The sequence below is a fragment of the Salarias fasciatus genome, chromosome 1, assembly GCF_902148845.1.
Source record: "Salarias fasciatus chromosome 1, fSalaFa1.1, whole genome shotgun sequence".
Taxonomy (NCBI): domain Eukaryota; kingdom Metazoa; phylum Chordata; class Actinopteri; order Blenniiformes; family Blenniidae; genus Salarias; species Salarias fasciatus.
The window spans coordinates 26,839,948-26,852,687 of NC_043745.1; the positions used below are offsets into that span (position 1 = coordinate 26,839,948).

The window sequence follows — 12,740 nt, forward strand, 5'->3', positions numbered from 1 at the left end:
TAACTATATGCAATAGCATTACTATCGCAACAACACATTATCTGTAGGGTTAAACTTGCCTGTCTCACAAAGCTCTAACCCATCTCATATTCCCTATTAGCGGGTGAACAATCCAATATCCAGTGTGTTTAACAGCCTCACAGATCACCTCCAATGCTGCATTTGATTTTGATCTTTCTGAATGACCTCCTGCCATCACCTTTGTCATTATCTTTGGCTTCCTTCTTCCTTCTTCATGTTTTCAGACCCTCTTGTGGCTTGAGTAAAAATGTCTTTTTCTAATCTAATTAATGCATGCAGTGTTAATTAGGTGATGTTTACACAGCTTCATGCACGTGTGTCTGCTTTTGCGCACAAATGAGTTTTTACATTTCTAGTTTTGCATCTTCAGTCCCAAACAGACAACAGTTCCTGGTGACAGCACTACCGGCAGAGCCGCACAGCGCCGCTGCGGGGCACTGATCTGCCTTCATACCGGCGGTGGGCGGTGCGGTGCGGGACCACACCTCCCCTGGCACTGCCGCCGCCGCTGCTGCTGCTGCTGCTGCTGAAGCTGCTGCAGGAGGAGGAGGACCGACTGACTGACTGACTGACTGAATCCGCTCGATCTCAACCAGCCAAGCAGCAGCGGTGCTCGGGCCGGAGTATGAGCGCCGTCCGGAGCGCATAGATGTGCAAAAGCCCCGGAATATCCGCGCGCTGGAGAGGCCAGAACCGACCGCCGCGGAGGACTGTCTGCATTTAGTCGTCTGAAGGGAAAGAGCCCCGGTGAAAGCATGGCGGTGGAAGAGGAAGGTCTCCGGGTTTTCCAGAGCGTTAAAATAAAAATAGGTAAGAGGAAAGAGAAAAATCCCTACCCCCAGCCCGAGCGCCTGAATGGATGGCTGTGTGTGGAGCGCTGGAGACCGGAGGGACCCAGATCTGTGCTGTTCTGTTCTGCCTGGTATTGTAATTCAAATCACACGCTTCCCCCTCAAGACCCGAACCGCAAACTGTAAAACTGGAAATGTAAGAATGAGAGCGAGAGAGAGAGAGAGAGAGAGAAAAGGAGAAGCCTTGTGGGAGATTGTGGGAATTTGGCAGCTGGCATTTGAATCCAGATCATGTGTGTTGAAGAGGTCTGTCCGTGAAGACCTGAACCGATCTGAGCAGGCGACAGAAAGGCTGCACAGCTGCAAATACCCAGATGTGTGTGTGTGTTTTTTTAATATGTACATCTCAGATGAAACAAGCCTTTATAACATCTGTACCGCAGCCAGGCATTCATGTTAGCGCATCTCCTGTTCCTGCACTCCCCCCTCTCTAAAAAGCTTTATGCATGACTGTCTAGCTATCGATTGTTAGCCCAGATTTCTATATTTAGACGTCGAGCTGGTCTCCAGCGGGTACCCCTAGTTTGCGGGAGGCATGCGGTGCATGCATTGCCTGTGAATGGACCCATGAGGAGACTGAAGGCAGATTACAAGTCAGGCTTTACCACAACAAAATCCATTAAGCCAGTCCTCCGAATATTGTCAAAGTGTCGTGATCACACAGCGAATGTTGTGTGGATTGTGGCAAATAATGGGTGACAAAGCTGTACTAACTATGGAACAGGAGAAAATGTCACTTTCAGGTTAAACGGACTATCTCCAGTGTTTATAGTTTGATTACTATTTAATCTCCAGACTCTTATCTTGATTAATAATTAATTTGATCTGCAAAACTTGAACAGGTGTGGTTTGGCAGAGTCCAGGGAAGTCTCAAAATTAAGTCTTGACTGGTATTTAAAATCATTTATTTGCTCCTTCAATCCTGCAAGTCATGACACTTGAAAAGTTTTTTTTTTTGTTGACTGAATGTTTATTCAGATAATGTGGTTTCAGGTGTAAAGAGAGTAGTGTTTTGCAAGGTGAAACCATGCGAAATGCTGCTGCCTGACCTGTTCGACAACATGTTCACGGTTTTTTGCCTGTTTAATGCAAAACCATTGAGAGCAGACAATAATTTCCTCTCGGAGCCCTCGCTGTTATCTCGGGTCAATATGGGAACTGTTTCCTCTCCTTTTTGCCTTACATCTGGCACCCAGTTCATCCCGACTGTGCCGTCCAGTCTGTTTTGACTCCAAACACGCGACAGAAGGGACAAGCAGATAGAGAGACAGAGAAAAAAAAAAAAAAAAATGACAACAAACACATCTGTGGGGAAGCGTGGCGATGCCAGCCAGCATTGGACAGTAAACTCTCGCCCTCCTCTCTGCTGAGCAGATACAAGTTGGGCCGTATTTTTTTTTTTTTAAGCTACTTACATGCTGTCAAAATTGGCCGCGGTGTCCCTGGAAAACAGCCGGAGAGAAAACCACCCTGTGTTGTTAGGTTTATCAAACAGTCCAGCTGCGAGATAACACGCTCAGACTCCAGGGAGAGTTGTAATATTTGAATCGCAAAGGCCTCATTAGTTTGCGGCGCTTTCTGAATGAATGTTCAGTCACCCAGCAGCTCCGAGTTCCTGTGAATGAAAAGCCAGTGACTCGTGGACCTCTTTGCGTCACAGATGCATTTCCTAGATAGAAACCTGTTGACCCGCCAGGTCCTTTTCTACAGTGAGAAGTACATTAGGTCACAAGGTAAAGCACATTCTGGGAAAACAAACACATTTTCACTTCTGTTGTCTGATTAAACGCTGAAATGAGGTGATTCTTGCAGAATCCTATATTTTGATGGCCACTTAAAGCATAACAAATACATTTGCTTTTAGTCGCTGTAATGAGAAGGTTTTGATCTTTTTCTTCTCTGCAGTATTATGCATGAATCCTTATTCGAACAAAAGGCCATCTGAAGAAGCAGAACTGAACTTTTTCTTTCACTTGGAGGAGAACAAGTGAATAAACAGTTAATTGAATCTGTGTTACTGCAAAATGCAAGTACACTGCTGAGAAAAAAGACAGGGTTTTGTAGACATGCCCTGGCTTATTATTCACAGCATCTCAACATTCATGAAAACCTTCATGTTGTCGTCACTTTCTGTAGTCTCACACAGTGACGACAGTGGAGTTCACAGTGTGCTGTTACCTGGCAGCAGTCATAGCCGCTGTCACTGCGATCCCCCCGGCGCCGCGCCGCGCTGCGCTCCCAGTGATGTCTCTGTAACGCTTGCATCACATTGTTTTCATCAAAGTCTCGTCCTTTGGCATGAGACTGCGGTTGCGCTGATGACTCAGAGCTGAGAATATGCCACATGTTTTGGAGGCTAGAAATCGAGAGAGAGAGAGAGAGAGAGAGAGGACTTATTATTGTTGCTCCCCGCCAGGTGATGACTCTTTTCAGTTTCCTGGTGAAACACACGAATATCGGAAACTGAACGGGGGCTACTGGGCCTGAGTACGCACTGTCTGGGGAACACAGGAAACCGGAAGCTACCCCCAATTCACTTCCCGATTGGCTGGAAAAGACCACAAAAGAATTGTTTTTTCCTGCATGGCAACAAGCTAATACAAAGCAGATGCATAGCAAGGGGACAGGGGTTGTGTCTCATGTACAGGAGCGGGCTGTGCTTCGTCTGTCAGCGGCGGAGTCTCAGTCGCTGCTCAGAGACGGGAATTCTCAGTGGCACAGCTGGAGTTGGGACTGTGCGCTAATTAACAACAACAACATATGTCCACCCGGCCTCACGTGCGGCAAACACCGGAAAATGCCCTCTAACATCCCTCTCTGCAAATTATAGTGTCCCCCTTTAAAGAAATGTGGAAAATCAAATGCCTTTGGCATGATTAACTCCACTGCCGGTGATTATAAACTGTACTTTAAGGCACTCTGTGCAGCATTTAACCACTGGTAGCACCAGAGTGCAACGTTTTTATGAAAGACGTCCATGTTTTCATGAGTTCAGCCATGAGTTCCTCGTGTTTCCTGATAAACAGTAAACATGAGGAATTCCTCTATCCCACATTGTATTTGTCTGATTTGAATCAGGGGAAAAATGCACTGCATATCATTTAGGCCTGAAGGACGTGTGCATCCAGCATTAAACTGGAGACATCAGGGTGAATTTAGCAGGTTTGTTTGTCAGATTATGTCTTCCAGCACTGTAAATGTTAACGTGTGAGTTTAAGAAGGCCTTTCAGAACATTTGGAGTCTGATCCATTTACAAAACATTCACCAACATTTATTAAAGTTGGTTTATGTGCTTGAGTGTTGTGAGCTAATTTAATTCATAGAAAACCCCAAATTCTGCCATGTTATTTCCTGTCAAGTCAATGTGATCACAGTGTAGCACCATTTGTAATGACACCCACACATTGCCTGTTTAATTCATACTGTGAAGCCCGAGCAATTAACAAACATGTTACCACACTGTGCAAAGATGATGGAATAAAAATATTTTACATCCACTGAGTCACAAAGCGTGTTTAAACACTTTTATCTCTCAGTTCCATCCATTCTTATTTCACTCACCAGCTGTCCAGTACTTCGCTGTTACGGCTAAAATAATGTTAGCGAGTACAGCGAAACTGAAACCGGAGTTGTGAAATCACTATCCCTTGACATTTTATCATATCGCTGAAATGTCTCACAGATAAGGGGGAAACTACAGAGTTCTCACCGGGTTCGTCCCTGACAGTCATCCGCTGCAGACTGCACAGTCATTTAAAGCAATTGAAAATACAAAACTGACTGTACCAGCTTCCAAAGCTATTTCTGGAGGAAAATGAAAGAGGAAACCACACATTCAGGAGTTAAGGGAAGTGCATTTTGTTGCTTCGATCCGAAATTAGATACATGTGTTGAACAATGGCGTGGATGAATTGTTTTTTTTTTTTCAGTCCAAACATTTGCACACATTTAATCTCAGCTGTGGCAGCATTGTCTCCTTATATTTACACTCGGGCTGTTTCGTTACAGGTGAAAGATTTAGACGTTTTCAGAGTTCATTCGGGGCCTGATTCTTTGGTGATGTGGCCCAAAATAAATCATCAGGTTAGCATCGCTCTGGCATCAATTTTCCTCATAAGCTGCTCGACCCTAACAGTTTTTATAGGCTGTGTGGAGTTGGCCCAGCACTGTGTTGTTGCTATTTAATGACATTGTAACAATGCGAGTGTAATTTTAGATGTAGTGAATACAGTTCGACTCTGAGAGGACCACAGTGGAAGAAAAACCAGCCGAAGACACGCTGGAGGTCCAGGAAACAGGAGTGGGCGGCTGAATTGAGGCGGCTCAGGATGGATGACTCGGGTTGGGAGTGGGTGGGTGGGAAAAGTCAATTTGGAATGACAGGGGCCCCCGTCCTTTCCTTTGCTTGACAGCTGGCCAGCAGAGGTTCCCGGACTTCCTCCCATCCAGACTTGAGTAGTAGACGCGAAGTGACGTGGAGGGAGGGGGTAGAAACACTTCATCCATCTTGAGGACTTCCATTCGTGTTTCAGTGAAGGAGTTAGAGCTGATTTAGTGTGTTTAGAAAAAAAAAAAAAAATCTTTCACTTGAAGCCGGCGTTACATCACATTGAAATTCATTCGTAAATATTGCCGAGGTTCTCCATTTTGTCCTAGAAGGCAAGCTGTCCTCGAAGCCGTTTGCTATAAACACGCGTGTTGACTGACGCAGGCTGCGTCTCGGTCCAGGCAGCTCATGCTTGGTGACAACAGCTCTTCCTGCGCTCATTACCAGGAAAAAGCAGGAGAGCCATCACCCCCGGCCCAGCATGCAGGGCCGGCAGGGGTAAATAACGGTTGGAAGAGCTCGCCCAGAGTGCCGCTCCTTCTGCGTGTCCTTCAGATGCCCCGTGGGAGAAGTCGACTGGGACGACCTCTAACTGTTAACAATGACATAAGCATGAAACCATCCGGTATACTGTACCGTGGAAAGACCAGCTCCAGTTTTGAGGAGTAGCGTACGGTTCTTATGTTGTTCAGCTTTTGTGTAGCAAACGGATATACTACTCTTCACGTGCACACATGTTGTTTTCATGCCTTACGGTAACAAATTATTAACGTACATTCATTTCCCACACACTGTAAATACAGTAATGTAGCTGTAGCTACAGCTGTCTTAATCTTAAGCCTGCCTTCTCCTAACTAATCCTAACCAGAGCTTCAGCTTAAGACATGTTTTAACCTGAGTTTATGGATTTGTCTAATGAGGAACTCAATTTTTTTTTTTTTTTTTTTGTGGTTACAAATTGATATGTGTGCAGACAGGTTAGTGTGGAATCGGGTCTCTACAGAAACATCGAAATAAAGACAGACATATGGCAAGCCTGTTAAAGATTAATTGCTGCAAAACAAAGTTTGAGCTCTTGGTACACATACATGTTTTCTGCCTTTTGAGGACAGTAAATTCACTTACATTCATTTCCTGCAGAATAAACTCAGCACAAGCTACAATTTTCTCACTCTGAGACTCAATGTGGCCATAGCCTGACCCTAAAACATGTTATCACCTGTTATTGAGTACCCAAATCCCCATGGGCTGTTGTGCAATCGAAGGCAGAAGGCAACACACACACACACGCACACACGCACACACAGGCTGATTAAATCAAACGTTAGAATAGTGTTTTCCTCCTCCAGTAACACCAACAATGTCAACTTGCCGCTCTCCCTTTCCTGTGCAGGCAAAACATATTATCTCCTCACCATTTTGTGTGCCAGGCCTGTTTGTGTCTGGTGTGGAAAACGAGCGTCTTAAACTCTGAACACACTTCATTTTCTTAAAGTCAGAAACTAGAACACTCTGTGAAATATGTGAATGAACAGAAAAGGCCTGGAGGAAGTGTTGAGGTCGCACCGTCTCCTGACCGGGATGTGGAGGTCACAATAAGCCGTGAAAGCAGATCGCCATTCAGCTTTTCTCCACCGAGCTGCACTCCACTATCAGACCACAGCGCTGCCAAACACTCTCACCACCACATCCTGAATGAACACGCCAGCTCCGTGAGGCCACCGCCAGCCAATTTTCAGTTTTCCTACACTGTGTAACTACTGCTCGCAGAGGTGTGTGTTTGTGTGCCTGTTTTTGTGTTTTTATTTTGCCCCAAGTTTTCCATTGAGACTAACGAGCCCCTGTGAACATTAGCTCTGCGGTGTACCGCACACAGAGCCCGTTTGATCAGTAACTGAACGCCGGTTTATCACAGCAGCAGCAGTGTGCGGCCCAGCAAGCCTTTAAACACGAACTCCTTTTCTTTCCACGTTGTTCCTGCACTGCTCGCTGCTCCAAAAGCTGTTGTGGTTATGTGGAAACTTCAGGACTGAAAAGCTCAGCTGTTTTCACAGCAGGTTTATTTATCATGGAGGACAATTTGTGTCGAGCAGCGTGGCACGCAAAAGCGTTTTGCTGGAACAGTAAGCAGCGCTCTAGATGCTGCTGCTGCACCCGGCTAATAAACTGGATGCTTCATAAAAGAAATCAACCTTGGCTAATTTAAAAAGAATAAAACTGAAATGTGAATTTCATTTTTTTTTTTCCACATCGTTTTTAAGATACAAAAGTAAAGCATCAGATCAAGCTTTTATTTCAATTTACAGTGCAAGTAGGAGCCCTCTGAAGCAGAGCCGCAGTGTTTGGCTTGTCACATGGAAGTGCCATCCTTTCAAATCATCATGGTCTTACTTTGAGGATTCTGGGTTTTTTTTTCTTTTCTTTTAGTTGCTGAACAGAAAATATAATATTTGTATTTTTTTAAATTATTATTTGCTAGTCATTACGCATTACAGCTGAGTAGTATTGTAAGTTATAGCTAAGCTAATGCTTTTTTTTTACATAACATTTACAAAATAAAGAAGTTAAACCTGTCAAACAAAGTAAACTTGATCAGAAACCGAATCACGCTACTGGGTTAAGATTGTCACAGCACCCGGTTTATGGCTTTGATTTTGGAAGTTATTTTGACATCCATTGTTTTGAATGCTGCATTACTATCATGCACATGTATGTCCAGACTGATCTGCTTTGACTTTCCCCTCTTTAATATTATATTTGTCACATTTTACATTACTCATGACTTTTTTTTTAGTGATAATTACATTTTTATTGGCTCAGTAACAGTGAAATCAGTTCCCCTTAAACTTAAATTAATGTGGCTCCTTTCCTGAACATTGCTGTTGTCTTCCAAGCTGTCAATTTTTCCTTGAAACAGAATCTTTTGGCCAAAAAAACGGTCCTTCAGAGAATCTTTGAAATGGGGCGAAGCAAATAATGCTGCAGTTGTGCTCATGTTTAGCTGTCCTTATTTAGACCTTTTAGTGGGTGATGTTTTGCCACAGAAAAGAAAAAAAGGGGGGGGGGGGTAACCCTTAAACATGAAACTTTGGTTGAGTTTTTTCTTTGGCGCTAACCCATTTTTTTAGTGATGGCTGGTTTCACCATGAGGTCGAGCAGGTTCACGGTTGTAAATGTGGCTCACAGGAAGCGACGGTGTGGCCTGTTTTTTCACTGTAACGAGATCAGCGGTGTCACATTTCTCTTTTTTTTTGTGCATATTTTCATTCCATTATTGAACAAACTACTGCAGGAATCGCCTTGGCTGTTGTTGAAAGTCTTGAGAAGTTTACATAAAATTATCAACTTGACCTTAATTGTGCCTCCCAAAGTTCTCCCTTTCCTTTTCTTAAAACCTTTTTGAGACGGTTTGTGCGTCGGCGGCTGAGCTTCACAGCTACGGTTTGGACTGAGGTGTTTAGAAAGCCAAAGATAAGATGGAGTGCCATTTATTTTGATGAAACTTACTCCGTGCGCACGTGTACTGAGGAAGGTTTCCAGGCTTTTTGGATTACAGACGCTTGTTTTCCTTCTCTCATGTGAATGGGGATTTTTTTGGATCGTGGGATGTCACGTGATCTGTAAATCAGACTGTGGCCATTCGGCCAGAATTTCCTCTCAGTCCAGCGCTGATGCGGAGTCAGAGCGCCGTGGTGGTCTGCACATGGTCTGAGTCGTTGGTGAATGAGGAAGTCTGCAAATTTTGGGAACATTTTTGACATTTTACAGAGAAAATATGTTGGGGGGGGGAAAGGAATTACCAGAAATTTCAGTAATTGATACTCAGAAACTGCGTGTGTGTGTGTGTGTGTGTGTGTGGCCTTATTGTTTTTATATTTTGTGCTTTGTCAGAAGTGACAGGAATGTTTTACAGTTTTGTTTCAGTTCTCATTTTTCTCTCTGAGAGCATCAAAAGACCTGAGCGTGTACAGTGGCATGATCTAAATGAGTTTCACTCCCTCTTTCCATTCTCACAGTGTGAATCTCCATCCTCCATGCTCTCTCTCTCTCTCTCTCTCTCTCTCTCTCTCTCTCTCTCTCTCTCTCTCTCTCTCTCACTCTCAGGGGTAACTGGGTTGTTCTCTGCTTTTAAACCTCGTCTTGGATCCAGTTGAAATTCCTTTCTCCTCATCTCATTTCCTGTTGTAGCTTTTCTCCAAAGCTAACCGCTCTCCAGTTTTCTATCTGGCTGACTTCTCTCTCTCCCTCTCTCTCTCTCTCTCTCTCTCTCCCTCCCTCTCTCTCTCTCTCTCTCTCTCTCTCTCTCTCTCTCTCTCACCCTTGATTGAGTGCACTGCTTGTATTTTTCTCAGTAACAACGCCCCCCCCACCCCAACTCTCCTCTTTTCTTAAAGCCTGTGTTTCTGTTTCCCAGGCCTGCTAGTTTCAGCACACAGCCGCTGAAAACATTCACGCCTTGTGTGTCTCGAATGTGTTCATGTCAGGGAGGATCAGAATAACGAGTCCAGCGGCGCGTCTGTAACTGTACACGCGAGCGACTGTGGCCTGACCCACTCAGACGAGTCGGCGGAGTGGGCAGAGGAGCGAAGCTGCTGCTTCACTCCGCGTTATGTCGCTTCAATCACTTGTGTTTCCTCATTTCTTCCGTTCTGGCCTCTTTTTTTTTTTTTTTTTTTTTCTTCACTGTCCTCTGCATTGATGATGTTTTCCTTATATTGTTGGAAGTGTCGATTCACATGAAACTAGCTCTCATTGGGGTCTTCCTGTCTTCAGATTGTATGCCATTTTGCTCAACCCCCCCACCCCCACCCCTGCAGTGTTTTGCATGCACACAGACACGTGCCAAGTGTTTGTATTTTCTTGTTATGCTCGGAATACTAGGGCAAGATATTCTCCAAGGGCAACAATGCTTGATGAAAAGAAAAAGCTGTGGCTGTTGCCGTTTTCTGTATGCGTGTGTGTAATTTTTGTTTTGTTTAGGGACTGTCTGCTTATTTTGAGTGTTGAGGAGAAACGCAAACACACAGCTCCAATGAAGGTGAAACAGAGAGGGGTGAAAAAGGGGAACTAACAAGAAGTAGAGGAAAGCAAAATTAGGTTAAAGTTTATCACGCTAAGAGAAAAATGAAAGCAGCTAAGCAGGATGAGTCCGACACACATCAAAAACCAATAAGTAGGCTTCGGTCCAAGAAGAGAGAAAGGATAAAAGAAGGCGAGTGATCGGCAGCCTGAGACAGACGATTACACAGTGGATTTCTGATGAAGGCTTTTAATCTAACGTGTTGAATTGCAGGTTACTGCAGAGGCTCATCTTTTCTTTTGTGACGGACTCGCTCGCTTCACATCAAACACACGCGCTAAGCCAAAACTTGCACCCACAAATTGGCTGATTTTTTTACTGACTGCTGCTTATCGACTGAAACAGAAACACGCAACGCTCCACCACTTCCTCCTTCAGCGAACAGGAAAAGGCAGAATGCCGTACTGTATCTGGAAATGTGGTAATGACTTGCAGGCTTACATGTGTTCCGCAACGCCAAACATCATTTTCCAATGACTTTTAGAGGGAGGAGGTTGACGGGCGACGAGTTTCAGTTCATTCACCCGTCTGTCTTCTCGATCACCCAGCGAACTACGGGCAAAGGCAGGGGGCGCTCTGGACAGGCCACCACTCCTGGGAGAGAACCAACGCACCTGGGAAAAAAACACACACACACACACACGCTCACACACACACACACACACACACACACACACACACACGCACACACACACGCACGCACGCATGCACGCGCCATGCTGATAAGCCACCAAGCCACCAACCACTATTCCACCAAGCAACGTAGTTTTTATTTCAGCGTGGTCAAAAAAAAAAAAAAAAAATAACACTTTGCATAACATTTGTGAACATCATTAAAACTGTCATATAAACATTAAGAACAAAAACAGAATTGTATGGAAGACAGAAATGGCATAAAAATAATTGATTTAATAAACAGTAACAGTAAACGGGAGGCTTTCCAGCATTGTTTTAAAAGACCTTGTAGTCCTGGGAACTTGTTCCACATATTTTGTGCAGAATAATGCAAAATCTGTTCAGGTGACTTTCCAGATGAAGCATGCAGCTGCTCCAACACAGTGTTGACTAAACTTTTAAGTTCAACTGATTTAATTTCTTCCTCCCTTTTTTTTTCTTCCTTTTTTTAACTTGTTCAGATGATTTTGGACCTGCTGGCTTTTTACAGAAAGCGGAGGCGGGGGAGTGAAAAGAAAACACAACTCGTGGTCATTCTGAGCTTGCTAATGTTAGCTACGGGCACATTCAGGTGTCGGTTTACACTGTTGGCAGATGTGTGATCCATGCAGCTGTGTGGAGGGCAGGCAGGCTAACAAGCGGACTTCCCTCCAGGCGGGATGGACCGCCTCTTTTCCCCCACTGCTTTTATATAAAGAAAAATTCAGATTTGAGGATGTTGAGTTGTTTTTAAGGAATGTCCCAATTAAAAATGCTGAAATGGCTTCTCTGGAGATGAATTTGCAGTGTTTTAAGTCAATTCAGTTTGTTTGTTTTTTTGTAGCTTAAATATTGAGTAATGCTACGACTGCCTATTTGTGAACAAACATTATAACATGACACTTATTTTTAATCATTAAAGTGCATATTTTTGTTTGGTGTATCAGTCGAACCATAAACGTGAGATGACTTCATACTTGACTATGATAAATCTCGAAAAAAGTTTCAAGTCTGCAAGTTGATTGACATGAACTGAAAGCTGTGGCTGCTGTAAAAATACACTCATCAGTCCATGGAGGTTTTTAGAAAGGATTTCAGTAATTTAAAACAAACACTATCTCGAGTAAAACATGCTTTAAAGCTCTTCAACTGCCTTAGGAATGTATGTGAGATGCGCTGTGAAGGTTGGAGAAACATTTCCTTTTTTGTAGACGCTTTCTTCTCTCCAGTAGCTGTGATTTTGTTTTCACGTTGTAAGTTGAGTCATTAAACACACACAGAGCCGAGAAAGCCGTGGTAATCCCATGATGTTTTTGGTTACTAGGATGGCCTGGATGGTGCAATCCAATCAGGGGACCTCAAGGGTCATGAATGAGTCCGGGAGGCGAGCGGAGATTGGAGGGAAGTCGGCAGAGCGGGGTGAATGAGGAGGATTAGAGGATGGAGATAAAATAAATACGAGGGAATAAATGAGAGGGAAGCGGAGGAGAGGAGGAGACCTGGGGGAGATCTAATAACAGTGGGAAGTGGAGGGATAAAGGCAGAGATAAGAGAGAATTACATCATCTCACTTTGACATATCTGCAATCTGCAGCGAGTCAGAGCGGTGGAGCGCGCGCCATGTTGTGGCGCTCAGGTGTCTGCTGGATTTGTGAATGAATGTTGTGCTGTTGTTGTGATTGTTGTGTAATGATTCACACCTTCCCTGAATTGGGCTGCAGACTTGCAGTTATGACTTTGTGTTGCGTTCTCAACGCTGCAGGGACAGAGATCACATGTGGCCCTCAAGATTTTACCTGATCTAGT

General features: G+C 44.2%; 1 protein-coding gene across 2 annotated transcripts in view; it reads left to right on the forward strand.

Annotated features, from left to right (window-relative positions):
- The first annotated feature begins 569 nt into the window (after nt 1–569).
- rasa3 (RAS p21 protein activator 3) overlaps nt 570–12,740 on the forward strand; it is a 40,879-nt gene continuing 28,708 nt past the window's right edge. For both annotated transcript variants that reach the window (XM_030104396.1, XM_030104479.1), the window contains exon 1: nt 570–831. In XM_030104396.1, coding sequence (XP_029960256.1) covers nt 777–831 — 55 coding nt within the window. In that variant the 5' untranslated portion in view covers nt 570–776. The remainder of the gene's footprint in view (nt 832–12,740) is intronic.